The 25,966-nt window shown below is 39.0% G+C and overlaps 1 protein-coding gene across 4 annotated transcripts; it reads right to left on the minus strand.

Annotated features, from left to right (window-relative positions):
- micu1 (mitochondrial calcium uptake 1) lies at positions 1-25,966 on the minus strand. Of its 4 annotated transcripts, none has more exons than XM_026355660.1 (13): positions 25,833-25,966; positions 23,167-23,331; positions 21,568-21,763; positions 19,595-19,757; positions 17,704-17,747; positions 9,345-9,350; positions 8,490-8,604; positions 7,183-7,265; positions 6,529-6,729; positions 5,070-5,207; positions 3,449-3,557; positions 1,107-1,196; positions 1-911 (listed from the first exon to the last, which is right to left on the minus strand). In XM_026355660.1, coding segments are annotated over exons 1-13 (1,476 nt in total). In that variant the 5' UTR covers positions 25,835-25,966; the 3' UTR covers positions 1-747. The 4 variants fall into 4 exon arrangements, with proteins under 4 accessions (XP_026211445.1, XP_026211443.1, XP_026211444.1 ...); XM_026355658.1 differs by having other exon boundaries at positions 9,345-9,353; XM_026355659.1 differs by having other exon boundaries at positions 9,345-9,353; positions 23,167-23,334.

The raw sequence follows: 25,966 nt of genomic DNA on the forward strand, positions 1-25,966 counted from the left end.
TTTGTTTTACACCTCAATCTTACATTATTAAATCATCTTTAATAGAACTTTTTTTTTATACATCCGTTTTATATAAAGTATTTAAGTGAGCGGCAATGATTATAAGTGTACACACTGTGAGTTAAGACAAGCATTGTTGTTCTTTTACAGGACAAAGTAAGAGTAAACTAGCAGCTGGAGCTAGCAGCCTGAATGAAGAAGTGCTAACAAGATTACACACTTCTGCTCTCTGTCCCACTTGTCGCTACAGAACAGGCATAATGATATTGTAGCACTTATACAACTTGAAGGTCAAATAAGATTGGTTCCACATTTTGTCTTGCTTTTTGCAGTAAACATGTTAAATACAAATATAAAAGTGCTGTTTGTAGCGTTTAACAGAGGGTCACAGTGACCTGCTGACACGGCATTCCTCTACAGAATGTGGCAAAAATAAACATACAAACTTTTCTTGTATATTTTAAAATATACAAATATCCATGATGCCTTAGACAGGCACACCGGGGAAACCTTTAGTGACACAATAAGCTGCGTCAGCATGCTCCAGGCACTGTATTGATGGCCTGAAATACAGCAACATGCGTTAATGATTGACGATGCCCCTTAGAGCTGCAGTCCTAATGAGTTCATTGCATTAATTGTCCCTTTAATTTCTTGACACCTGTTGAATTGTTTTTGATGCTACTGGTGTTGTTACTTTGTTCGCACCCTTTTCTCTTCTCTCTGTTTACATGTTGCCTCTTGTCTCTATTGTGTCTTTGGTGTGGCAAAGTCCCAGGCGGTTTCCTGGGAACACTTCCACATGGCACGCACCAGCCGAGTGAAGCCCATGTCCTTAGGTTTCTCCAACCCACGCATTAGGCGCTGCTTCATGATGGCTATGAACTCCTTATTACTAAGCTCTCCATTTCCTGAAGAAGACACAAGGGGTGAGGAAAAGGGAGAGAGGGGTGACAGACAGGGGAGAGAGATGATGAGATAATACAGGAGGAATAAGTAAAAGGAGGAAAATACTTCTCTATTATTGACAATTTTCACATGAAGTTGAGTTCAATAAATATTTGTTAGTGGAGGCACACAGTAGAAAGGGCCTGCCAGTTTCTTACCATCACAGTCAAACAAAGCAAACACCACATCACAGACGTGATCCGACAGCTCCACCTTAGCCACCGTGCGAGCCACCTGCTTCATGGTAACTGAGAGACAGAGACAAGCACAGATAGAGAGATTGACCATTTGTACAGTTGCGAGTGGACACCTGAGCCAGCTCGTAAATGGCAAACGTGGAGGACATTGTGTGCCAGTCAGCCAAACTGCTTTGAATTGATTAGAGGCAGGGAGACTGATCTAGTAGACATAAGCAGGAGAGGAGGAGGAGCTGAAAACATCGGGGCAGAGAATGAGACTGGCAGAGAGGAATGAGAAAAAGATGGAGAGAGGATGAATGTATACAGAATATAGGAAGAGAGGAAAAAGACAAATAATTATGATTATAATTACAATTACAGTTATGCTCATTGAATTACAAGACTTCAAAGGCATACAAGTGGAGGACCAAAAGTAAATGGAAACAGAAGGACGCTGGTATGAAAAGAATTGTAGTTGAGTTATTTAAAAAAAAAAAGACAAGGTGCCGTTCCAGATAACCCACATACGATAAATCATCTTAAAAGTATGTGAAATCACCGGATTTGAGAGCAATGTGAAAAAGATTAAAGAATGGGGGGAAAGAGAAACAATATGGTGAATGGAAAGACAGAAAAACAAGTAGGAAGTAGGTTCCAATGCTTGACCAACAAGAGGATGGATATAATTTGACCAGGCACATGTCTGTCTGCTCTCCATGAGCCTAAATTAGCCTGATGCTCTTAATAACCACCACAACACACTGACACACACACACACACAGCTTGTCAATGTGCAGACATGCAGCTGAAACCATACATTAGGAACAAGCACCTCAGGGTAGACTGTGCTCTCCCTTAATGCAGCAGCTGCTTCATCAGTGAATGAGAATGAATAGAAGTACTGACAGAAAACATATAGCGGCCAACTGAAGGACTGACTCACTGCAACAAACGAAGGAAACATTGACTCATCAAACATTTATCATATTAAAAAAGGCTACAAGTCTTCATTGCTTGTGCTGCTCACACATTCAATTGATTTTCACTGTAGGGATCTGACAGACGAATGAGCTCAGTAAAAATTTATGTGTTGAGAAAGATAAAGGAAATAAGACTAATTTAAACACTGATTTGACAGTCAGTTATTAGTCTTCTTGATTAATCACTGTAGACACATTCTTCACAGAGAATACAGACAGTGGTTGACCCACAGTCAACTTTCCATCTGAAGTTGATTTGTGAGTCCTCCATCATCACACTGGATTCAAATAGCCGTCACACACATTTTAAAAGAAACAACGCGTGCATATAATCCAGCTTCTGTTTACTGTTCCATCTTTTTGTCTCTACACTTTACTTTTATTAATTACTGCCAATGCAAACAGAACATACAAAAATTGGAGCATCCCACTGACAAAACAAGGGATAGCTTTTAATTGTTCCCATGGGAAAGGCAGTGCAGTTGTTCACAGTGACTGGTGGACACAGTGCCTGTTTATCCAAAATGCATCTGGGTAGAGACTTTAACACCTTGGATTTATACAAAGGAGAAATGAAACAAAAAGGACCAGTAACAATGAGCTGTTAAATGAAGAGTGTTTAGTGACCGGCTGCACACCTCCAACTTCTGAGGAAGGTAGCCAACTTTACAGTGTCCTGCTGTTGTGTGGGACTAATGCTGCTCTGTGCAGCAAGAAATTGGAACACAGCTGTTCAGGGCACAAAGGGCAAAAGAACTGTTGACTGTTTTTTTTATTAAAACAATGCAAGATTTTTGGGTACTGGGACTGTAAACGTGCATACATCAGTCACTCTGCCGGTGTATTTCTGACAAAGAAAACAATTACATCATTATACTGGTTAAACTTCAGTTACCCACCATCCTGTAGTTACCACACCACTTCACAACTCAAACACGTCCTCCTGATAATTAGGAGGAGCAACCGTGCAATGATGGGACAACCCAGTCCCAACCCTTTTTATCTCCCTCCCCAAGTGTGTCAGTTGGTATCAGTAGACTGCTCTGTAAAGTAGGAAGTGCTCACAGACGTGTGTGAATGTTCGTGGTTGTTCCATTTAATCATGTGTTCCCCCGAAAGCCGGGAGGAGGCACTAGACGAATGAATGGATCAACAACTAGATGAGAAATAGCTGGGCTAGGATTAGGAGCGAAGCCAAAAAAAGAGAGATGTGTGAAGCTGATCTGGCTTGGTGGAGTGTTAACAGCTCTGAGACACAGAGAATAAAAGGGACAACTGTCTAAAGGGGAGTAATCAGGAGAAAAAAAGAATGTCAGAGAATAAAGGTGAATGTGGGTATACCTTTATCTATGGAGGCTCCAGCCATGTGGTAGAAACTCAGGGCTGTATCCACATCATTCACGTTCTTCAGGAAAGTAAAGAAATTCTCCACCTCCTCAAATGTGATACCCTGCACAAGAAAAAGGTGACCATTCAGAGTTTGAAAGGAACTTATCAATCAGCAGTTTTACTGCAATCCTGTGAAAAATCCACTAATAAGCCAAATACTGTCCAAAATTGATAAAAGTTCCACAATGACATTTTGGGAGAGCTCAGCTCAGCAATATAACACACATATCATATAAGGAAGTGGGCACAAGCAGTTAACACACACGGATGAACAGTACACTACAGGGGAACAGGTGGTCCAAGACACATATGTTCACACAACAACAGACAAGTAGTCACACAGCTGTCACACGGTTGATGAGCTCATTTGCTAAGAAAAGTGAGCAGCTGGTCTTAGGCAATAAATAACGCTTCTCATTTACGTTACAGGTAAGGCCAATGCTGAGAAACAGACAGCAGGATGGAAGAAGAGGGAGTAAACAGTGCAAGAGGGAAAGCGAGAGAGGAATGCTTACTGCAATTTAATTCCTTAGAGAAACACAACTGGCAGCACTCAGCTCATCTTTTTCCTCATGCCTGGGAGGAACGGCAGCTTCCCTGCTTTCTGTTTTCTTTTCTCTGCTAATTGCAGCATTTAACCATCAAACTTGCCTCATCATAGCTCAGTTTGACATCTATGGTGTTTTAATGTACACCAACAAGCTACTATGTGATGCTTGTGCTTGCTTAACTTTTTTTTTTTTTTTAAGGGCAGTATTGTGCTGCAACATCTCTGGGGATATAATAAAATATGCATGGGCGTAACTTCAGTCAACTGACTGATGGGGCTCATTACAGTGAAGCAAAACCAGCATGAAACCAAATTTCAAGTAAAGTGCTGAAAATAGGAAAGGAACAAGCACATACCGTAGTTGGACTCAAGTTACCTATTTCTTTACTTTTTTTTTTTTTTTAACATTTTTACATTTTTACCCTGTTAGTCCGTCCCAGTGGAGCCATGGTGCTTAAAGCAATGTGGCTTTTTGGTGAAACAGTGGCTGAGCAAAGGAAAAGTAAAACTCTTTTTTTATTAGAAACCTTGCACAGTGCACCTTGCTACACTAAACGGAATAAGAAATTGCTGATTGATAAAAAATGGGAACAAAAAGCCTGGAACAGAGTGCAAGGCTATAGTGCCACTAAAGGAGAAAAAGCTTATGGAAAAGATAGAGAGTTAGAGGACTAACTTATGTCTCCCTGCTGAGCACTGGCTGCTTTTTATCTGGTCACCACAAACAGAGATAGTGAAAGATAGAGAATTTAAGAAAGGCCGAGTCTCAGTAAGGCAGATAACATCAGGCTCTGAATGTGCTGTCCTCACCCAATGATGTATTACCTCTCATCCTGCCTCTCTCACACACTCACAATGTCCCAGAACCATCTCCTTTTCCCCTCAGGCACACACAGTCTGTCACATATTCTCGCATGTAGGACAATTAGTTAAAACATATCTAGCACCATAATTAACCAGAGTATCAATAAAGTATCTAAGAGTTTCATGCACGTCTTAATAAGGACAGACTGATTTATCTACCTGTGCATCCTTAAACATTTTCTTCAAGCCCTTTTGCATATGCTTGAGTTTTCGAGACTGGACGCCACTGTAGGCCAGAAGCATACCCCCAAACTGCCTCTCTGTGATTCTGCCATCCATAGGATCGTTCCTCTCAAACTGGAGGGAGGGAAGAGAGAGACAGATGAAAACTGACTGCTTACAAAGACTAGGAGGAGAACTGCTTCATTTTCAATAATGTGTAGAGCTGGCAGTGGTGACATTAGATTTGCATGTGTGTTTTAAAAGTGAGCCTTGGCAGTGTCGGGTCAATCCAGACAATTTACTGTATAAGTAAGTGAGGCTGCTTGACCTCTCAAAATGTTAATTTGTCACATTTGTGAGAGGAAGCTCATGAGTAAACCAGAATAAGCCTGGAGTAAAGATATGCTGTGGCCTGCCCATTCGTGCAACTGTGAAGTTTGTGCCTTTTCTGATGAGTTTTTGAATATTAGAGCATTGCTGTTAAACATGATATATGCCTTTAGTGAAGATAATTTCTGCATCTAGTACACCTATATGATTATCATGTGAAACCAGAGCAATTTCAGCTCTAGTGGGAAATTCATCAAACTAGGAATATTACATGAATTTCCAAAAAGGGAGACATGTAATAAAAATACATGGAGAAAAGGAGTTTCACACTGCCAGAAAAATGGCTACAGCTTGTGAAATATGGCACACGACAGGCCGCAACCTAAGAAATTAAAGAAAAAGAGCATACACATAAAGTAAGAATATCCATGTTAGAACAGTGTCAACTTCGTGGCGTCTGATTTCACTCTTGGGACATTTTGGTATAATTAAAACCTGACAGATAGTGCTTCTTTCTGCCAGATGCACTGATTCAAATCTTAATTCTTGGAACTGGATATAATGGCGCCCATTACAGTTCAGCCAGGCACGATTCACGCTAATTAAAAGAATAACCATATGCTCAACAACAGTGATCAGTTGCTGTAACTGTAGAGGCAGTGGAGGCAATAATATCTGCAGTTTTCGTTAATATTCAATCTTGTCTAATTCAATCTTGTCTAATAAACAGAATCTACAGACTCAACACACTCACTTATGCATATTTTAAACAAAATGAATTATTGTTGCACTTATTTTACATTATTTCATTGTAGTCATGGACCTCACAACAACAAATTTAAGAAGAAAAAGTTTAAACAAGGCCATTTCTGAGGTTTCAAAAGAATATCTTTTAGATCATCGTCAGCGGTGGAAACAACATATTTCCCATCCTCTGTTTGTCTTCTGTTGTATAATGAATCTTTCTCATCCTTTGAGTTGGAAAAAGGATAACTTTTAAGTGTATAAATAGCGATAATAGGTACAGAGGAGACTTATTATTACACAATATGACGGTAAACCAGTACATGACTATCCCCAATTGAACACTGTCTTCCTCTGATTAGTTACATTCTTCTTTCATTACCTCTAGTTTGAGCACATCATGCTGCAGTTTCCTCTGAAACTCAAGAAAACTGCCAATGGTGAGTTTCCCCTTCAGGTCTTCTCCGAAGAAGTAGGTGGTGAGAGCAGAGCTGCATCCTGCTGTCTTCAAGGTGTTTCCAGTTGTGGAGCGGTCGCGGTGTCGCATGCCCATACTGGTCTGGGAACGAATGATACTCTGGACCTGTGGAAATAGAGGGTGACATGTTAACTAGAATAAAGAGTTAGACTATTAACTTTCTGTACCATCTTTCTGCATCTATTTAATCAGACAATAAAAAAGCCTGTGAGATTTGTGTAAGATTAGCCTGATTTAGCAATTTACTTGATTGCTTCGCATTTCAAAGTAGTTAAATGTATTCACTTAGAAAATGAAGTGTAACCTTAGAGACCTCTATTAGAATAATACTGTATCTGCACTACTACATATAAAAAACCCCACTACATCCAGTGGTAGACTTCAACAATTCCAGGATATATCTTTATTGCCTGTCTTTGTGCATTACTGGTGACTGTATAGCAATAAGGAGCTAATACTGATAGAAAAGCATAGCTTAAACAAGTAGGGCTCTCTTTTAATATTCAGTTTTTTAAAGTGGCAGCGGTTTACGAGACGTGCTGCTGATCATAGCCTTACCTGTTCAAACTCCTCCAGGTCCACTTCTCCATCACCGTTAAGATCAAACATCTTGAAAGCAATTTCAAAGTTCCTTTGAGGAGCTGGACACAAACATACATACAGACATATTCACAAATCAATACAACAAAATATGAAAACAACACACCACACTAGATCAATCAAGACAAAAGCTGAAGAGCTCAATACTGACTCTGTTATTACATATCAAATGTGCAGCATATTCAGTCTTCATCTCACCCCCAAATGGTGCAACATGGGGAACTTCAGATATCTTTAATCTACCTGCTGCACTGTTTCTAAATACGTTCTGCACACCTTTTACAACAACAACTTTATTTTAATGGTCACCAGACCAGAATCAGAAAAAAGCACATACAGTCTAATGATTGAAGAAAAATAATGCATATATTTATACCATTATATTAAAGGTTTCTGGTTCATTAATGCCCTTTTATATCCTGGGTAATTATTCTGTCTTTTCTTTATTAACTTATCTAGCTCACTACTGATAAAATCAAAATAGTATTCAAAACAAAAGTAATATTTACTTTACACTAAATAAAACAATACATTATATATACAGTACTATTATATACCTACTAAAATAATTTATTGCTTCAACAATTCATCTCTATTAAGGGAATATTAAATATTAATCTTGTCTTATCTAACAAAGATTTCAGACTGCATGAAAGCAGTAAATACTGTATGTATCACTATGAGTCTGCTAGGCCATGTCCTCCTCTGTACTATTTTTGTGGCCGTGTTAAATGGATTGAAACCAACCATAAGGCATCCTGCCCTGTCTACTTAAAAATGTGTTGTCCTTGAGAACTTCCCCAGAGACTTTCTCCATATGAACGGATTATAATAAATGGCCAAGCTAAGCTGGGGATAAGAGTTTACAAGCCTTGGAGGAGGAAGTGCTTCATTTTCATAACCATGAACTCTGACATATTCTGAAATGTAAAATGTAGGCCCTATATAAACCATGAATGACAGACCCAGCTAAAACAAACAGATAACTTGGCAGATACACATTATTAACTCAGGACCAGAGATCAGACTCAATAAGTAGCATGTCCTGGCTAATGTGGTAATAGTGCAAAATTTCTCTCCTTTTCACTTTCCGTCTTAACTGAAACACCAAGAAAGTAAAGATCCCAGAACACAATGTAAAACAGTTGGTTTTGGGATTTTAAAACTTAGTCTGAATAAAAACTTTAGTATCCTGAGATTTTATTGTTAAAGGACAAGAAATATAAGCGCAGTGAGCAGTAAATACAGTTTAACAATGTTCTTACTGGACAGCACAGTAGTGAGGAAGATGTAGTCAGAGAAGGAGATAAGGCCACATTCTCCCAGTGTGTAAAATATGCTGTCCTCATCTGCAAACTTCTCCCTCTCCTGGGCGATCTTCTGCTCATTTAGACCAGGAAGAAAACAAAAATGAAAAGGTTACATTAAAAACATTTCATGTGGTTTAGCACAAGCTTTGTGACCTCTACAGCTGCCCCAGGTGTGGCTTTGTGAGTGTGTAAGCAATTGTGTGTGTGTGTGTATCTGAGAGCATACAGTAGATCAGAAACTGGCTAGGCTCAAACACAGAAACATACACACATACTGTACTTACAGACTCACAAATAGAGTCCCACTGCAGAAGGATGAAGTTGGTATGACTTTATAGACCGTTTATCACAATAACAGTCATGCAAGTGCTGCATACACATGAAGCCATACAAGTAGGTGAGCATGGTAGTGATGAACAATTAGTTTGTGATTAGTACAAAACACATTACCCACCAGAGGCTGTACTCACAGTGTGAAATTGACAAAAAGAGGGGAAACACCAAGAAAAACTGTAGTACAAACACACAAACTACACATTAACCATATCTGTAACACCATCCAAATGTATTAATTGTTAAAAACAACCTTACTTTTTTCTTTTAAAAGCACCAACGTTTTCCTGTTAGCATGTGTATATTCACAGCATTGCATGAAAGTGTGACTTAATCACATGCACACTACACACTTAGTGATAGAGACTTAAAAGACATTGTCCCACTAGTAGGGCTCTCCACTAAACAGAGTGGACAGACAGACAGAGCATGCCTAAGGAGCGGAGACTGGGCCACACTCAGCCCGTGAGGAGTTACCTCCGTCTGCTAGAGATCCGTTTCAGAGGAAGAGGAAGGAGGAGAAACAACTGTTAGAGAACAGCTTGGCCTCTGCTGTCTTTAGCAGGGCCTTGAACGACAAAGACACACACGTGCATTCATTTTGTTGCACACATGAGATCATACATATGCACACACACAAACAAAACATCTTGTTTAAAACAAGATAACTGGGGGGTACTGAAATTATGAATTCAATTATGTCTTCCGGTCTCTGCAGTCTCCAATTAAAATTTGCACACATCAACAATATCAGCCAAAACTTTGAAAGACAGTGATTTTCCCAAAATTCAAAATAGTGCAGCTGCACTAATAAGGCTTTAATAACATTCATTATCATTTCTACCTATTGTCTGTCTCGATTTTCCAACTTTCAAAAGAATGTCACTGCAAATGACTGCTGAGGGCACATAACAAATGAATGCCGTTCCATAGTCTTGCTTCAAAGGGACAGATTAACTGGGGAAAACACATCTGAATACAAATTTTTAGTGGCATCCCTCCAAAAAGTATAAAATTTAGATTATTTCCTGTTGAAGCAACTCCCTCCTTGTGAGACACAGACTGCATAATGGCAGCAAAAGACAACTGGTAATACAATGTATCACATTCTCCATTTCATGTCTATCTTGTCTCTTCATCTGTGATACAAAAATATAAAATGCTGTTTTTTTTGCTGTCACATTTATAATAAATATGGATATAGTTCCTTCACTTAAAGTATAATGGGAGAAATGCATGGAAGGGAGAGGGGAAAGTGAGTGACAAAAATTAAAAAGCTATTTTTTGGACTAAGGCTTGAGAAAGGAGACAGACAAAAAGGCAGAATTACAATTGCTGATGACATAAGAGTTAAAGGCTTTTTAAGTGTTTGCATGTTTAAAGGTGTGTGAGAATACTAAAAGGACATATATGAAAATATAGAGAGGAAAAAGAGCAAGAAGTAAAAGTGAGGAAAATGAAAGTAAAAGAGGTTGGTACTGGAACAATGACACACAGAGAAAGCTCTGTGGGGCCCGAGGTGATCCAGACTCCTAATGCCAGTCCACAAAAGACACACACTACACAACTACACAAGTGTGTATTTCAGTGGACAACCGTGCACCCATGCTCACACAGGCAGCTATGGAACTACGTACACCATACACACTAAACACACTGGGCCTCATTATCAAGATCAGAACAGCGGCACAGAGTACATTAGGCATGATAACCCACTTTTTTATTCATCATGAGTCAAAGACAAAAACAGTCCTAAAGAATAGCCAAAATGAAATTCCAGGAAAACACTGTAACTGCCAAAAAGTGGAACCAAACAGCGTAGTCAGCTCATAAAAGGAGAGTTCTCACAATGTTCAAAGGCCCATTAAGCATTAAACACAGAGCTTTTAGTCGACTCTGATGCAGCCTGTGTCCCAGTCAGAAGAGAACATGATTGTCTCTTTTAAAACTCACACTGTATATCACTTCTGACAATAAAGCTTTTACACGGTCTCTCCAACACATACATACTGTGTGTTCATACTGCACATCTCTCAAACATGTAATACAACAGACACTCATAACCAGACAGAGGTACAGTATGACACAGCTCTGCTGTAAGATCATCTCTTGTTCTCTGGATCATTGTCATCATCGTCCACACTCAAATTCTGATTATGGGTGATCCAGCAACAAACCATTCAGCAGTACAATATACATATTTTATATAAATATATATAAAAATAATATTGTTTTACTACAAGAGATACCTATAACATTGCATTGCACATGACAAACTTAAGCTGTGCCTTATCTTTTGTCTTTCATCTGTTTTGATTCTTTGGCTCAGAGAAAATTATATCCATAAAAGATGCTCTTGCAATCACTAAAAAGATTCCAACTACAGAGAAGATGATATCTGACTGATAAGCATTGATCTTCAAATTACTATAACTCTAGTTGCTCCAGTACTTAAGTTAATTAACAGCTAATGCCTTGATCAGCGTCCACTCTATAGCACTCTGTGTGTGGGATTTTTTTTTTTAAACCTCTGTCTTGAACCCTTTCATGTGTTCATATATACTGTATATCTTAATGCCTGTGAGCTGAGACAGAAACCTAGTGCTGACAGAGTGTCTGTCTGACAGTAGGGCACTCAAATGTATAGCTGTCATATTACACACAAACTGCAATGAGGGTTTGGACAGGACTAATCTCCCCGGTGCACCAGGCTATAGAGCAGCCCAATAGCTCCGTGGCCAATAAATCCAACAAATGAGACCCGTATAAGTCAAGTACAGACAGAGGCATGCAAAGGGTATGATTCTCCTCTTGCTCATTTCATATTAGTGATTACTTAGAATACCACTTCAAAAGTAATAATATAAAACTTGGACTGCATAATAAGTTTAGTATTCTGAGATTTTAATGTTAAATCTAAAAGAACACTTTTTATATCCTTAGCTTATATTGACTAGATCATCTACAAATGGCTAAAGCTCTCTTTATCTGCTCAGTTTGTTAGCTTTTTGTACTTCCAAACAAATTTACAATTATGTGATCAACCACATGGTTGCTTTGATAAGATCCATTATATCACAGCTGTGCAGATCAAAGACACATTTCTAATGCCCTGCATCAATCTGTCATAGTATGAGAAAACAGGCAGCTGTTAAAGTGACTGTGATTGTGATGAAACATAATTATGCTGCAGTCTTTTATCATGGACACTGGGATACCAAAATTATATAATAAGCCACCCATCCATTTTCTGAGAGCCTCACTTTTGTTATTTGCAATGCTCAACCAGCCCTGGAACTGTGTGGCCAGGCACTTGGCTTCGAAGCTGATGGCAGCTTAGACTTGGTCCTCTCTAAAACCACTGTACCGGCTGCAGTGCTTTTTTATTGATTAGATACGTGACCCTGGCCAACACTGCAGCTGTAGACAGCCCAGTAACAGAAGACAGGGAAGCAGATAATGAAGGAATGAAATATGAACCACATAGTTTGTGTTTAAGCTTTAAATGATTCATTATCACACAAAACACAAGTACATTTCTAAGATACCGTTATATGAGTCTGTCTATTGCACAGTCTACTGTGAGCAGCACAACAAAAAGATAAATTTACTGGTCCAGGCTGAGACCTGCCACTGAAGATGAAAAGCTCAGTCTGCAAAGAGAGGAAATCTGCTCCTGCTCTCTTTGTCTATGCATGAATGAGTGCAAAGTATGTATCTGCTTGAGAGATGCCCATCCCTGAGTGAACTCTTAGCTCTTGTACAGGTGAGTCCTATAGATAGAGCTTGATGTACAGAAGAGTTGCACCTGTGGGGATATGCTGATAAAAAAAAAAGTGCAGTGTGCCAGACATACAGCGCAAAGTGAAAAAGAGAGGGGGAATGGGGGATGTCAGTACCTTTGTGTAATTTGTGTTGCTTTGTGTGACGTGGCACCTCTGGCTTTAGTATCACTTTAGCAGGTACAATGAAAGTTTCAGGAGAAAGGTTATTGTGAATGACCTGCTTAAGGGGAACATCAACTGGGGAATGAGACTGACATTTCTGAATGGCGGCTAAAAGCACTAGCCCTGTACTGCAGTCTTTACAACTCAGGCTTCATCTAAGAGGCTACGCTATATAATTCTATAGAAAGTACTCATCATAAGAAACATAGCCACATAACCAAAGTGCATCCTTGACCATAAGAGTGGTGAATATTTTCTCCAGTTTACACCACATTCTGTAGGTAGGCAGGCAGGTGTGTGGGTGGAAAGAACATTCATGTATTAGCTCTCTACCTCTAGTCTCAGGGGTAAACTGCAGAGCAGGTGTACAGTTAATAACTCATAATTATTCTGGAAGCACATGCAGAATAATGGACCCTGGTGTGAAACGCTCAATAAACAAATTTCAGTCACTGAGGAATGGCAGCTGTCTCATATGAGCAGAGGGGCAATGAAATTATCTAACATGGTGTACAGGCAACCCAACCTCTTCTAGGTTAAGAGAGGAAAGACAGACAGAGAAAGATTTGCAGTATATGTGTGTGTGTGTGTGTGTGTGTGTGTGTGTGCGAGTGAGTGAGAGATTTTAGACAGTAAAAAAAAAACAAAACATACACTGCTCGTCAAAAAAAAAAGTCACCACCTGGATTTGACTAATCAAATAGGGAAGAGTCTCCCATTGGATAATTATCGCATGAATGATTATGTCTCAGTTGGTAACAAGTTATTTAACCCTAACTGAGTCTACTCAGTGAAGAGTTTACCCTGTTCCAGAGTGATGGGTCAAGTGATGCACCCATCATGCCTAGTGTCTATCGGACAAGCCCGTGGGGGCATTGCTATGATCTGGGGTTGCTGCAGTTGGTAAGGTCTGAGTTTAGCAACGTTATTTGTCTAAAGAATGAGGTCAGCTGAATATACTGAATGACCAGGTTATTCCATCAGAAGATCTTTCTTTCCTGATGGCATGGGCAAGATGACAATGCCAGGATTCATCAGGCTCAAATTGTGAAAGAGTGGTTCAGGGTGCATGACACATCATTTTCACACATGGATTGGACACCACAGAGTCCAGACCCTAACCCCATTGAGAACCGTTTGGATGTGCTAGAAGACTGGAGACGCAGTGGTCCAACTCTCCCATCATCAATACAAGATCTTGGCTAAAATTAATGCAACTCTGGACAGGAATAAATGTTGTAACTTTGCATATGCCTATCGAAATGATGCCACTGTGAATGTGTGTAGTAATCTAAGCTAAAGGCTTTTATGTGTGACTTTTTTTTGGAACAGGCAGTGTAGTTGCGATAGTCCACACAGCAGTCCTTTGGAGCTTCCTGTGAAATTAGAAACAGTAAACAGTGATGGCAACAGTTGGTGTGAAAAGATGTCATTTTCTTTGGAGCAAATCTCTCTGGACTCCCTCTGAGTGACAGGTGTTCGCTCTGAGTCCTAGTAGGTCACACAGCAGATGATGTGGCTTTGCATACAGAGAAGGCCACAGCATGTAGCAACAGTTTGGTACATTTTAAATGTACAGAACAAGTCCTGCCTTCAGTGACTCTAAACCATGCTCTACAGAAATCATGCAGCACTGACATTTGAACAATCTATAATGGATTTGTGAAGGCTTTCAAGCACATAAATACAGCCTCAATGTTAGCTAACAGAGCCATTTATTGGGTCCAATGACACCAAAATGATACCACCATGCGCAGAGAGGGGGCACCACCACCAGCTTTCTCTGTCAGACACAGGCAATAGAGCAGTGCATGCTGGGAAATAGGCTAGAGTGCAAAAGCATGAGGAAAGCTAGAGCTATTATTTCTCAGAAGATATGAAAGGATGTGGAGAAAGGGAGTGCAGGGGAACAGCACTGCTACGATTTGGTGTTTACCAATATAAGTTAAATATGTATGACTAATTTTTGCTAACCTTTGCATCTCAGCTTTGCAAGATTACATTCTTCTTCAAATTTGCTATGAACCTATGTAAACTTTGTGGCACCGATTACTTTGTGAATTATGTAGCATTGCTGCAATGTTTAATAATCCTTGTAGAGTCAAACCATAAGGGCTTCACTTAAATATTTTAGTAGGGAATTCAAGACATGCAGATGTCTCCAACAGGCTATACAAAGACCACTGGGGGGGGGGGGGGTCTCCAACAAAATGGGTGCACACACAATGGCTACTTCAGTTTGAGACGTGTTGTAATATGAACAGGCCATGACCTGGCCTTTCCTGTGCTTTGATCAGTCCACTTCATCTTGACTGACAGAGGCATTCAGACATGTTTTTCTACACTTTGTGACATAAATGTGTTTGGCTACTGTCCTATCCATGATGGTTGTTAAAGTAACTAAGGCTGGTTTCACACTTGCTGAAGCTGAGATGTGGCAAATACAGAGAAACTACTTACTAGCTGCTCCCCTGGACAAACAGTGAATAACTATGCCCTCCATATTACTACAGAGGAGTGTGACAGTGTGAGTAATACAAAGAAAGGAAAAAATAGTGAGACATAAGAGGAAGAAGACAAAAAGTATAAAGGAGAGGGAGGGAGTAGGTAGTGACTACAAAGTGCAGTTTTTCCATTCAAGTGCACACATGCTGCTCGGCACACACCCCATACCTGCCAGAAGTCCTGCAGAGAAGGAGGGGCAGAACGGTGAGTAGATGAGGAAGGAGAGTAACAGAAGAGGAGGACAAGACGAGGAGGGACGGGGATTTTGTGGATGGAGAAAGGGAATCAGTAGATGGAATGATTAGAGGGAGGAGACAGAGAAAAAGTGGGGATTTTGGGAGATGGGGAGTTGAGGTTGATGGTTATTCACGAGGAAGGGAAAAGAGAAAAATGGAGGGATTACTTGTTATATGAATGAGAGAGCATGGTTGATAAGAGCACGAGAGATTAATCAACTGTTAACAATGGCAATGCCAGGTCACACAACATAAGATTACGGCAGCTGGAAGCGTGCCCACATTATTTGAATAGGAGAAAAAAAAAATCACAGAGATGGAAAGAAATTGCAGTAAAACAACTGGTTCTGCAAACACATGCAATCTTATTTCAAGGCTTCAAAATAGTGCCACTAGACAGAAAAAAAATAAATAAACAAACAGGGCAAGTCAGTATGGACAGTTGTTAAAATCATATAGCATATAGGGCATATTTTTGTTACATACATACTAAACCTGGAACAAATTGGTCTCAGCAACAAAGGATGGGGTTGTAGTGCGAGTTTTCAAACATTTTAAATTAAACCATGAGAAGTAAAAAAGAGAGGTCTTTTAAAAGAGCTCTTATGTGACACTTAAACTATAGAGTACTACTCTCTGCCCAAAATGAAACAGCCCCTTTGAACTTAACTAAACCCTTTACTAACTTTATGATTGACACATTTTAGTTGTTGTACCACTATATTTGCAATGGTGGTTGCTTCTAAGTGCAATTCAGGACAGTTTTTTAAATTCAAATGAAAAATATTCCATGGCTTTTTAACAGGAAAGAGTATTTGCTTATTCCTCCTCCAGCTAACTCAAGGTGCTCATCAAGCCAATGAGGAACAGGCACGTGTCTCTCTGCACTCAGGCCACTGACCATGGCAAGAAAGACTCAGGGGAAAGCCAGACCTAAATACAGCATCAGAGAAAGCCATGTGTGCTGAGATTTTGAGAATGAAAGATAGGACCAACATTTTTATAAGCATATAAGAATAAGTCCAAAAATTAGTTTTTAGACTAGCATAGAATTTCTTTACTGTACTTTTTAGGTTACGTATTGCTCAGACTCTTAGTTAATACACTTTTAAAATATCAGTCAGTCAAAGGTATGTGGATTCTTTGACAAACATAAGTCTTGGCAAAACAGAAATGCAGAAAAAGCAGAAAAGGAAGTAAAGAAAGAAGTTGTGACAAAGAAACTGACAAATCAGTGAAGTAAAGCAATTATAAAAATAAAGATTTTGGTGATTCACATTAATGGGAGATTAGTTTCTTTTCATATCTGTTGCCATGGAGGTGTCTAGCCTGTCCAAGGTTCCCCTACAGGAAGTAGAGGAACTGAGCCTACTGACTCTGGACAGGTACCGCTTTACAATGTTTAGCTATTTTGATAAAGAGTCAGACTTTTCTAAGTTGGAATAACAAACTGAATAATTTGACACCAGCAAACAACAAAATTAACCCAGAAGAGTCAGCTTACTTTCTAAAATCTGTTTAAATGACTGTATTGTTTGAATTTTTCATTAATGTCTATGTCTTTGTTGACAAAGTGTAATCAACATTTTACTAATTGAACTACTTTCTACTTATAGATATTCTACTACATATGTTCATACCGTTTTTAAACCACTGAAAACTGAGAGGATTGAATTGACTAGAATATTGTTTCTGGGAACAGAAGTTACTGTCGAGCTCTTTCACATTCAAATTTTCAGTGCTTTAAGGTGCACAAACACCACTATGGCATGTTGGAGGCAGATATCCCTCTCTGCTAATAAAACGACTACTATCTGCATGTCCAGACACCACCATGGGTAACTATGTGTGTGTATGTTTTCTTTTTCCTTTTATTTTGTATTTTGGACATATTTCAGAAGTTATAAGCTTGTATTAACATTAGTCATTCTGGGGAATAAACCCCTCGAATAGACTTGAAAGTTCTGCTGTGGGAAATAAGCTCTAATATAAAATACCTTTTTAATGCAATACACACTAAGTTTTAGAAATACACAGTAAATCTACAAAACATCTATCTGTATCTACAGAAACCCAAAACTACTGATGACCTCCTGACAGCTAAGTTGACCTTCTATCCTCTTTACAACCAAGACACCCACTACTTACTTTCCCATCAAAGCGCTTCACAATGAACTGATCCAAGCCTAGATCTGAAAAAGATAAAGAGAGAGAAAAGAAACAAAGACATTAGGAGACAAGCATAACAAATGAGATGAGAGGCAAACTAGTTACACAGAAGGACATCAAGATTTATGCCTACACTTGAAGCAGAGCAAATGGATTCACTTGATGTCATTACTGAACCTCTGGTAATCACTGACATGTGTAAAAGATTAATAATAGTCATTAATAACACATTTCCATTTTGCCAATTCTTTAAAATAAACAATCATCAGCATTTAGCTTTAACCTTTCCGCTCATTATTTATAATAAAGTTCTCTCAGGGTTTATTTTATGAACCAAGATCAGCAACACAAATGTGATTATTATTTCAAAAGGTTTTGATTTGTGGGAAATTATTATAGTCAATGAATAATCATTTCAAGGAAGCCCACATTTACATATGTATGTATGAATGTACATATATATGAAAAAATAAGACGGTTTCACTGTTTCCTGCAAGTCTCTGTGTTTCTGTGTCATGTCTTTATAGGCAAGTCTGAATACAATTCTGCTCCTTGCAAAGGTGATATGAAATGTGATTCGTTTTACTACACAGTGGTTTGATCAATCCAGAGGCTGGATCTTTGACCTTAAACCTGCATTATTAGACCAAGGCTAAGAAAACTTGTCCTATATTGAAACTATTTCAAACACACCTGAAAAAGTCAGTTTGAAGAAATTTGAAGGAACACAACTGGTCTATCAATTTTTTTTTGGCTCTAATTAGTTTCCCATGATGTTTATTATGGACTTCCCTACGCATGAAAAGGAGTAATCATGTCATGATATCCATCCTGGTTTGAGGTTTAATGCACCTTTTACATTGGAACAACTACAAATTTTTATACCACTTTGAGATTTTCACCATTTCACCTATTATGTTTGGCTGTTACAGGTCTTTAGCTGTTATTTTAGTTATTTTATATTCTTATATATTAATATATATAATATTTGTCTTTCTCAGGTCTATTACAAAATGCATCTCAACCCTAATAAAAGTACATGAATAAATAAAGCTTAAATAAAAAAAACTGTTCGGTCTGCCATAATTAACTGAGACATTATCATTCCTTTTTTAACTGATATGAAGTAGGGAAGAGAAGTACTGGATCTAAGAAGGGAAAGCAATGCTAGGACAAGGTGGTTAACAAATGGAAATGCTGAGGTGAGCTGAAAATGAAACAAAGATGTGACAGACCCAGTTCAGTCCCAGCTTTGCCTGCTTAACTGTGGATGTAATAATTTTCACATACTGAGCATTCAACCATGTAAATGATGAATATTCTAACATACAATACAATTTTCAACTCTAACTGAATGTTAGTGTTGAATAACTGGGCATAAGACACCAGAGTGGTGTTGAAACATGCTTATGTTAGTTGCTAGTGGGCTACCTTGCTAATCATGCTTCTCATGGCTGAAGATCAAATATCTCTCACTGGCACCATGTGTGACGCCTGAGATCTGCTCTGGTTGGAAACCCGTTAATTGAAACACCAACTGCTGTGCTGCGATTCCCTTAACTCAGCTTGATCGAACTGATTTGTCACCCCCTCCCCCACCCCACCTACCTTCATACTTGTGAACACAGTCAGGGTCATAGAATGGGTCAGGGCTTGTTGGGTAATGGTTATGAGTTTTAGCAGTGCTGGAAATTGGCATTTTGTTTGCTGTATGTCACACAGCAGTCCATGATTTTAGCATTTTTGTTTGTTTTTTTGTCAACATTGACAGACAGGAATTGAAAGAACAGAACTATGGCCATAGGTATAAGATGGAACAAATCATAGCTGAAAACTAATCAGGTGGTAGAAGGAATGGGAGTAAACTTACTCTCAGGCTGCTTCTCATTAGGTGTGATGGAGCGTATGAAGTCCTGGGGCGTCATGTAAACTTCAGCATCTCCATGCTCACCGATGACCTTTAGCGTGGCAAAGTAGCGGAAAATCTTGTCTGGAGTTGAGTAAGCTCTTATCCGATTCTCATACTCCATCACCTCCCACCCAGAAAGAAGGCACAATTAATGACACAAAATTTCACACATTAGGCACCTCTCTAATTTTCAGTATCTAAACATCAACAGGATCAAAGAAAGAAAGAAAAGAATATTTCAATCCTGTGTATAGCAAGGTAAATATTCTCTGAAGCAGAGGGTGTGAAGGAGTGACCTGAATAAAAAGCAGGTAGCAGCAGGAAAACAAGCTCTCAGTCGTGATGGGGAGGTATTTAACCTCCTGACTCAACCACCACATAATGAAGACAGGAAATAAAGTGTTTTCAGGATCAGTCTGACTGACAGGTCAATATGAAGTGAGACTGCAAAAGCTAAACAAAGCTGTGGCAATGACACATATGTCTAATAGAACAGAATCAATAACTTACAGTCCAACATTTTTGGAAAAACAAAACAATTATCATAGACACATTAGTGCTTCAACAGATGCAGCATAACTGTGAAACTGACTGAGTGGTCTCTGTTAGCTGTACTTAGCTGTAATCTTCACAAGCAGTTATTTTAGAAGGACTGTGTACACTACACAAACACATTGTACAGAAAGTAAAACACATTACAGCCTCAATTTCTTTGAGGCAGCTATCCTTTATAGTTTGATGACAGAGTGAGAGTGAGGCAGAGAGCCAGAAATACACAGACTTTGATCAAACTAGATTCTCTTCTCAAGTCTGTGGCTATGATTAGGTGTTGTACATTAATGCTCAATATTGGTTCTTCCTCTTTAGCAGACCTTAATGCTCTTTGAGAAAATCCCCACCAGTGAGGCAACCATCAGTGTATGAAGGAGATGTTATAGGACCATCACATGGAAATGCCAGTCAGCATGGCTTATTGAAAGTTCATGATACGTGTCATGTCTCTCTAGCTCATTTGTCAGATTTTCAGGCTACTGATGTCAGCATCACACTCAACGTTGTTCTTTTGAGCTTTTAGCAATTTATCCTAGAAGCTATCTAAGCTTCCTTTCTCTATCACAAAAACAGCATACATACAACTAAGGTGTCGAAATTCAAGTCACGTCACTTATTCATTTTTTTTATAAATATTTGAGACAAGAGTGGTGAATCACTCACTCAATCAGAAAGGAGGTTAAAGCACTAGATTTCAAAACAAACAGAATGAAAATTACCTTCTGCTACAAAATTTAAATTATTACTCACTATCTGTCACATTGGAAAAAACAAAAAACACAAGGAAGGATCAAAACTCAAAATATAAGCTCTAAGACAAACCATGTTTTATATTTACATTCTTGCCACCATACACTATAAAATAACAATTTCAAGGGTAGTATTTGTCTGAAGTGCTGATATACATATGCATGAACATTTCCAAACAGACAGTGTTTTATGATCCTAGACTCTTCATCTGACATGGTGAGTGACCGGTCATCTATTGTCACCAACACACTAGTGAATCACGTCTTGCTGTGATTCATTAAAACAGTTGGGTGAAGTTCAGAACTCTTCTTTCCTTCTCCCTGATCCTCCAACAATATTATGCAGAGCTACAAACTCTGTTTATTTTGGCATCAAAGACCCGTTGTTTTTCTCCTGTTTGTCCTTTGTCTTCTACTGCCTAATTAACGACAATGAATTTTTACGAGTAGTACATTTCTGTTGTTTATGACAACCAAAATGCATGCTGATGAGCTATTTCCATAAAGCATTCTGTCAAAATATACTGTTGTTTGCATATTGGTTATTGATTGGGAGGGAGTTCAAAACACCATTCTCATAGTGAATTATATGAGACTGAATGAATGCGTGCATGTTTATTGTTTATTGATTACCTTGCGGTCACGAAATCCAGAGCGTGGCTTCTTTTTTTTCCCCTCACCACCTTCATCCTTTGCTTCTTCATCTCCACTGCTAGCCTCCACCGATTTCTCTGACTCTGCGTCTGAGTCTGCGTCCTTCGCAAAATCCGCTTCCTGTTCACCTGGTTGCTCAGAGTGTTTAACAGAAGGCCCTGCGGCTGCATGCGCTCTGGTTTTCACACAAAACAAAAACAAATTAATAGCAGACACATATTTTATCTATCAAGAAAGGTAAGTTTAGCAATTTCTCTTTGTGTTTTGCTCTGGGACCGAATTAAAATATGTATTTGGTTATGTTTCCTTGATAAACATGCACAAATAGAATTAAAACAGTGAGAGAGAATGAGAAAGATTATATGCTGCACAGTGTTTTGCTTGTCTGAGCAATGCAGAGATGTTGGTGATGGCAAACTCCCACTTGACCATTTTTCCTGACTAAATTGAAAATTGGAATAATAATAATAAATAGCTGGTTCTGTCGGGGCAGGCTGAATAATTCAGTTTAATGAGACACTAGGAGAATGAAGCCTGGGGTGAAGGCCTGGAACAGTCTCGTCCCATCAGTCTTAAATGCCCTGAGGCACCATCCATCATTCTGCCTGCTGCAGCGCAGTCACTCTGTCCCCACAGCTTTCACATGAAAACCCCCTCAACTGCTTTGCTTTAACTAAACACCAGCCTTTTTAGTACTGGATAACTATAAAACCATTGTGACACCCTTAATGTGATGGCTTGGAATGGCAACAGAAATGCACATATGCAAAGGGAGGAATCAAACTTGGCATGTCCTCAAAAGTTAACCTGCTGTGAAATACTGCACTGAAAACATTTTCTGTGTCCAATTTCAGGGGAATATCCTTTACAAGACTAGAAAACAAAGAAGGAGCCCAAAAGACACATCCAAAATGAAAATACTGTATTGTATAAATTCAGGCAAAGATACTGTTTTCAAACAGTATTCAAACAATACATTTAGAATATTTGTGTTTATAAAAGAATATGTTCCAGCATTCATCAGCATTCAATTAACCCTTGAGTTGAAGCATCATGGTCAACCAGCTAAAGCTCAGAAAGTGGGTGATGCCGCAGGACAATGACCCTAAACATCAAAGTAACTACAGAATAAAATCTGAGACAAAGGAAATCTGCTTTTGGAGTGGACAAGTCTGAGCCTTTGACCTGAACGTAAATGAGATGCTGTCAAATGACCTTGAGGCAACTGTTCAAACCAGACAGAAATATAGCATAATGTTAAATGGTCCAAAGCTCCTCTTGGATGTCGTATAAGCCTCATCCACTGCTAGAGAAAGCACTGGCTTGGGGTTATTGCTGCCAAAGGTGGCTCAACCAGATGATAAAAAAAAAGTTTCACTCACCTTTACTACCATCACTTTGTAGGTTTAATGGATTTGTTCAATAGTGATATGAAAGCTCATGTTTGTTTGTGTTATATCATGTTAGAAATATTGTCTTTGTGTGCAATTGTGACTCAGGTGAAGATCAGATCACATTTCATAACCAAAACATGCAGGAAAGGTTCACTTACATACATAGTAATGGGCTGTGTCCTACCTTTTCCAGAGAAGCCCAGCACTAGCAGTCATACCAGTCGCCCCAGCCAGGGCTGCCATCATGAGCCTCTTCTGGCCAGACCCTCGGACTGTCCCACTGTGGTAGTACCGGGACAACTGCACTAGCCCCACTGATACTGCGGACAATGCCCGCAAGCGGAACATCCTGCTGAGAAAGAAAAAAAAAGAGTAAAGTGCAATGAAAAATCTGACAATGTACAGATACAACAAATGCTCTTCAATTGATTCATTGATACAATTTTGTCCAACATATGGGATCTGTGTCTAATACTAATTGCTACTTCTGACAAACAAGGGCACAAAACTCCTTAAAATTACATATCAGGGCATTCTTTCTCCAGTCATAAGCTGTGGAAGTCTTAGGTAAGGATTTGGAGAATTTAACCAAAAAACTAATTAACATTCATCTCAGGAGGTAAAGCTTAGAACAATAGCAGCTCACTCTAGAGCTGTCTTCACCCAGCACTGCAGGCAAAACTGTACCTTCGACAGTCAATATATAAATGTCCTGGAACCCTCACACTTCAATTAATAAACAGAAAGCAAGGATAAAACTAATTGCCACCAGTGAAGCTAAGCTCCAGAACATCATTTTCAACTAGATTGTTGTTAATTCATCAGTGTCACAGAAAGATGATTAAGCAAGAGGCTACTGGTGTGTATCTGTAATTCTACTGTGTGCACTTTTCAAACTACAGGACAGAGAAGTTCACCCCACTGAGGTCTGAAGCTGCCATCTGTCAATATCCTATTAAAAATGCAAACACCAATTGTCAAACTGAGTCAGCAGAAAGAAAAAAAAAAGCAGATATGGCATATGCTAATTGGAGTCTTTAGCCAGCCATGGCCATGGGGACAGAGGGGAACAGAAAGGACGCTGCATGGAACTGGAGACTGGAGGCAAAATCTTGTGTAACACCTCAGGACATCCTGAATGATATTAGTACAGACATCTGCATAATTAAACACCAAACAACACGAACAATGTCTTGTATCTGTACAAATTAAAATAAAGAACTGAGGCAGTGTTTTCAGAATATTTTTTTCAAATGTTGAATTAAGAGAATTTATTTATGTCTATATAAGATTTGATTGAAGTCTGTTTTTTTTGGTTATTCGTTTGCCTGGAAAGACTTTTTCATCACTGTGCCACAAAATACAGGACATAAATATACCACATATGGCAGCCTAAATGCCAGCCTTAATTAGACTCCATAACAGAGTTTGTTTGTTGTGATCTCTTTGACTCTGAGGTGCCAGCTGAGGACTGTCCATTCAGGCTTGTATAATTAATGTTCCTCTGGGCCTTTGAAATATGTCTGATGAATTTAATTAAATGAACATTTTCAAGGTAAGTCCCATGAACTGTATAATCCCCAGCAAGGGCATTGAAGTTTGTGCAGACAAATGAGAAATAGCAATACTCTCTTTTTTCTCATCAACCTGTCTAACATTTTTGGCTAGAAAAGGGACACTTTAAATGTGAACTAAGCTAGGCAGTGAGTCACACTACAGCTATAAATCTGTCATTTGTACTATTCAGGAACAGAATATTGAAGCAGACCTTGCTGATACAAGTGCATGTAATTGCTGTAAGGGGTTTCTTAATAAGCAGTGTGTTGATCTCTGAACTGGGAAACTGCCCATATGATAACTCCTACAACAAAAGTCAGGCATGAGGTATTTTACTTTAAATGCAATGCTGCCCTACGAAAATATATATCAAGGAGATATTTAGATCTCATGTTGCACAGTTTAACAGTAAGCCAGGTGCCTTAGGACATTATTTTTTCTTATCTAACCATTCAATGTAGATGGCCCCCACAGCACAATAAAGAGTCAAATTCAGACCTTTAAATCTGGTGACAAGGTAAACTGGGAAATCATTTCAATATCACTCTTACTCATCAACATCTTCCACCACCCGACAGTAACACTTATTATGTGTGTGAACATTATTTGGTACATGACTGATCCCATCCTAATAAAAATCAGAAGGGAGAGAAACTGGGCAGTGTCACTCCTATAGACTGGGACACTAAAAATAAGGTATTATACACTTGGTTGAGACTAGTTATATGCATGTTTCCCAAATAATAGTAAGTAGGGCTAATTACTCTAACTAGGATGCTAAACTTTGTAGTTTCTCAATGTTATATTTCCTCTGATCAATCAACATAACAGAGAGGGATGTGATTACCACAAGCTTATATGAAGAAAATGATTCACATCTGAACATTGTAGCTAACATTCACGCTGGAAACGTGAAAAATGTAAGTAAATGTAAGTGTAAGTAGTAAAACCACCGAGTTGTTGATTAGATGCACACGGACCTCAGTGTTTTGTTTTTAGCCTTATGTTAATCTCGTTGAGACAGCATACAGTAATAATATGTTAGCTGTCTGCTAATAAAAATAACCTACGTGTTTTCTATGTCACACCTAAGTTTGTTGTCACTTGTTGTGGATAAATGACATGATTAACAACCGAGTCAGTCGGATCATTGTATCGTAGGACAGCTAACGCTAGCTAGCAGGCTAACAGGTAACGTTAAGAGAAACGTCTACTGTTAGCTAACAGAGCTGCTTTTACGTCATGTACACACTGTTAATCATAGAGCAGCTAGTAAGCGACACGGTTACTCACATTAGTGACAATATACAAACGCCAGTCACTCCGAAATGGCACTGTCTTTAGGGTTTCAGAGTACGTCTTCACTTCTTGTGTCTGCAGAGATGGAGCGGTGCACAAGCAGCAGTTCCGTGTTCACTACCCACCGC

The sequence above is a fragment of the Anabas testudineus genome, chromosome 15, assembly GCF_900324465.2.
Source record: "Anabas testudineus chromosome 15, fAnaTes1.2, whole genome shotgun sequence".
NCBI lineage: Eukaryota > Metazoa > Chordata > Actinopteri > Anabantiformes > Anabantidae > Anabas > Anabas testudineus.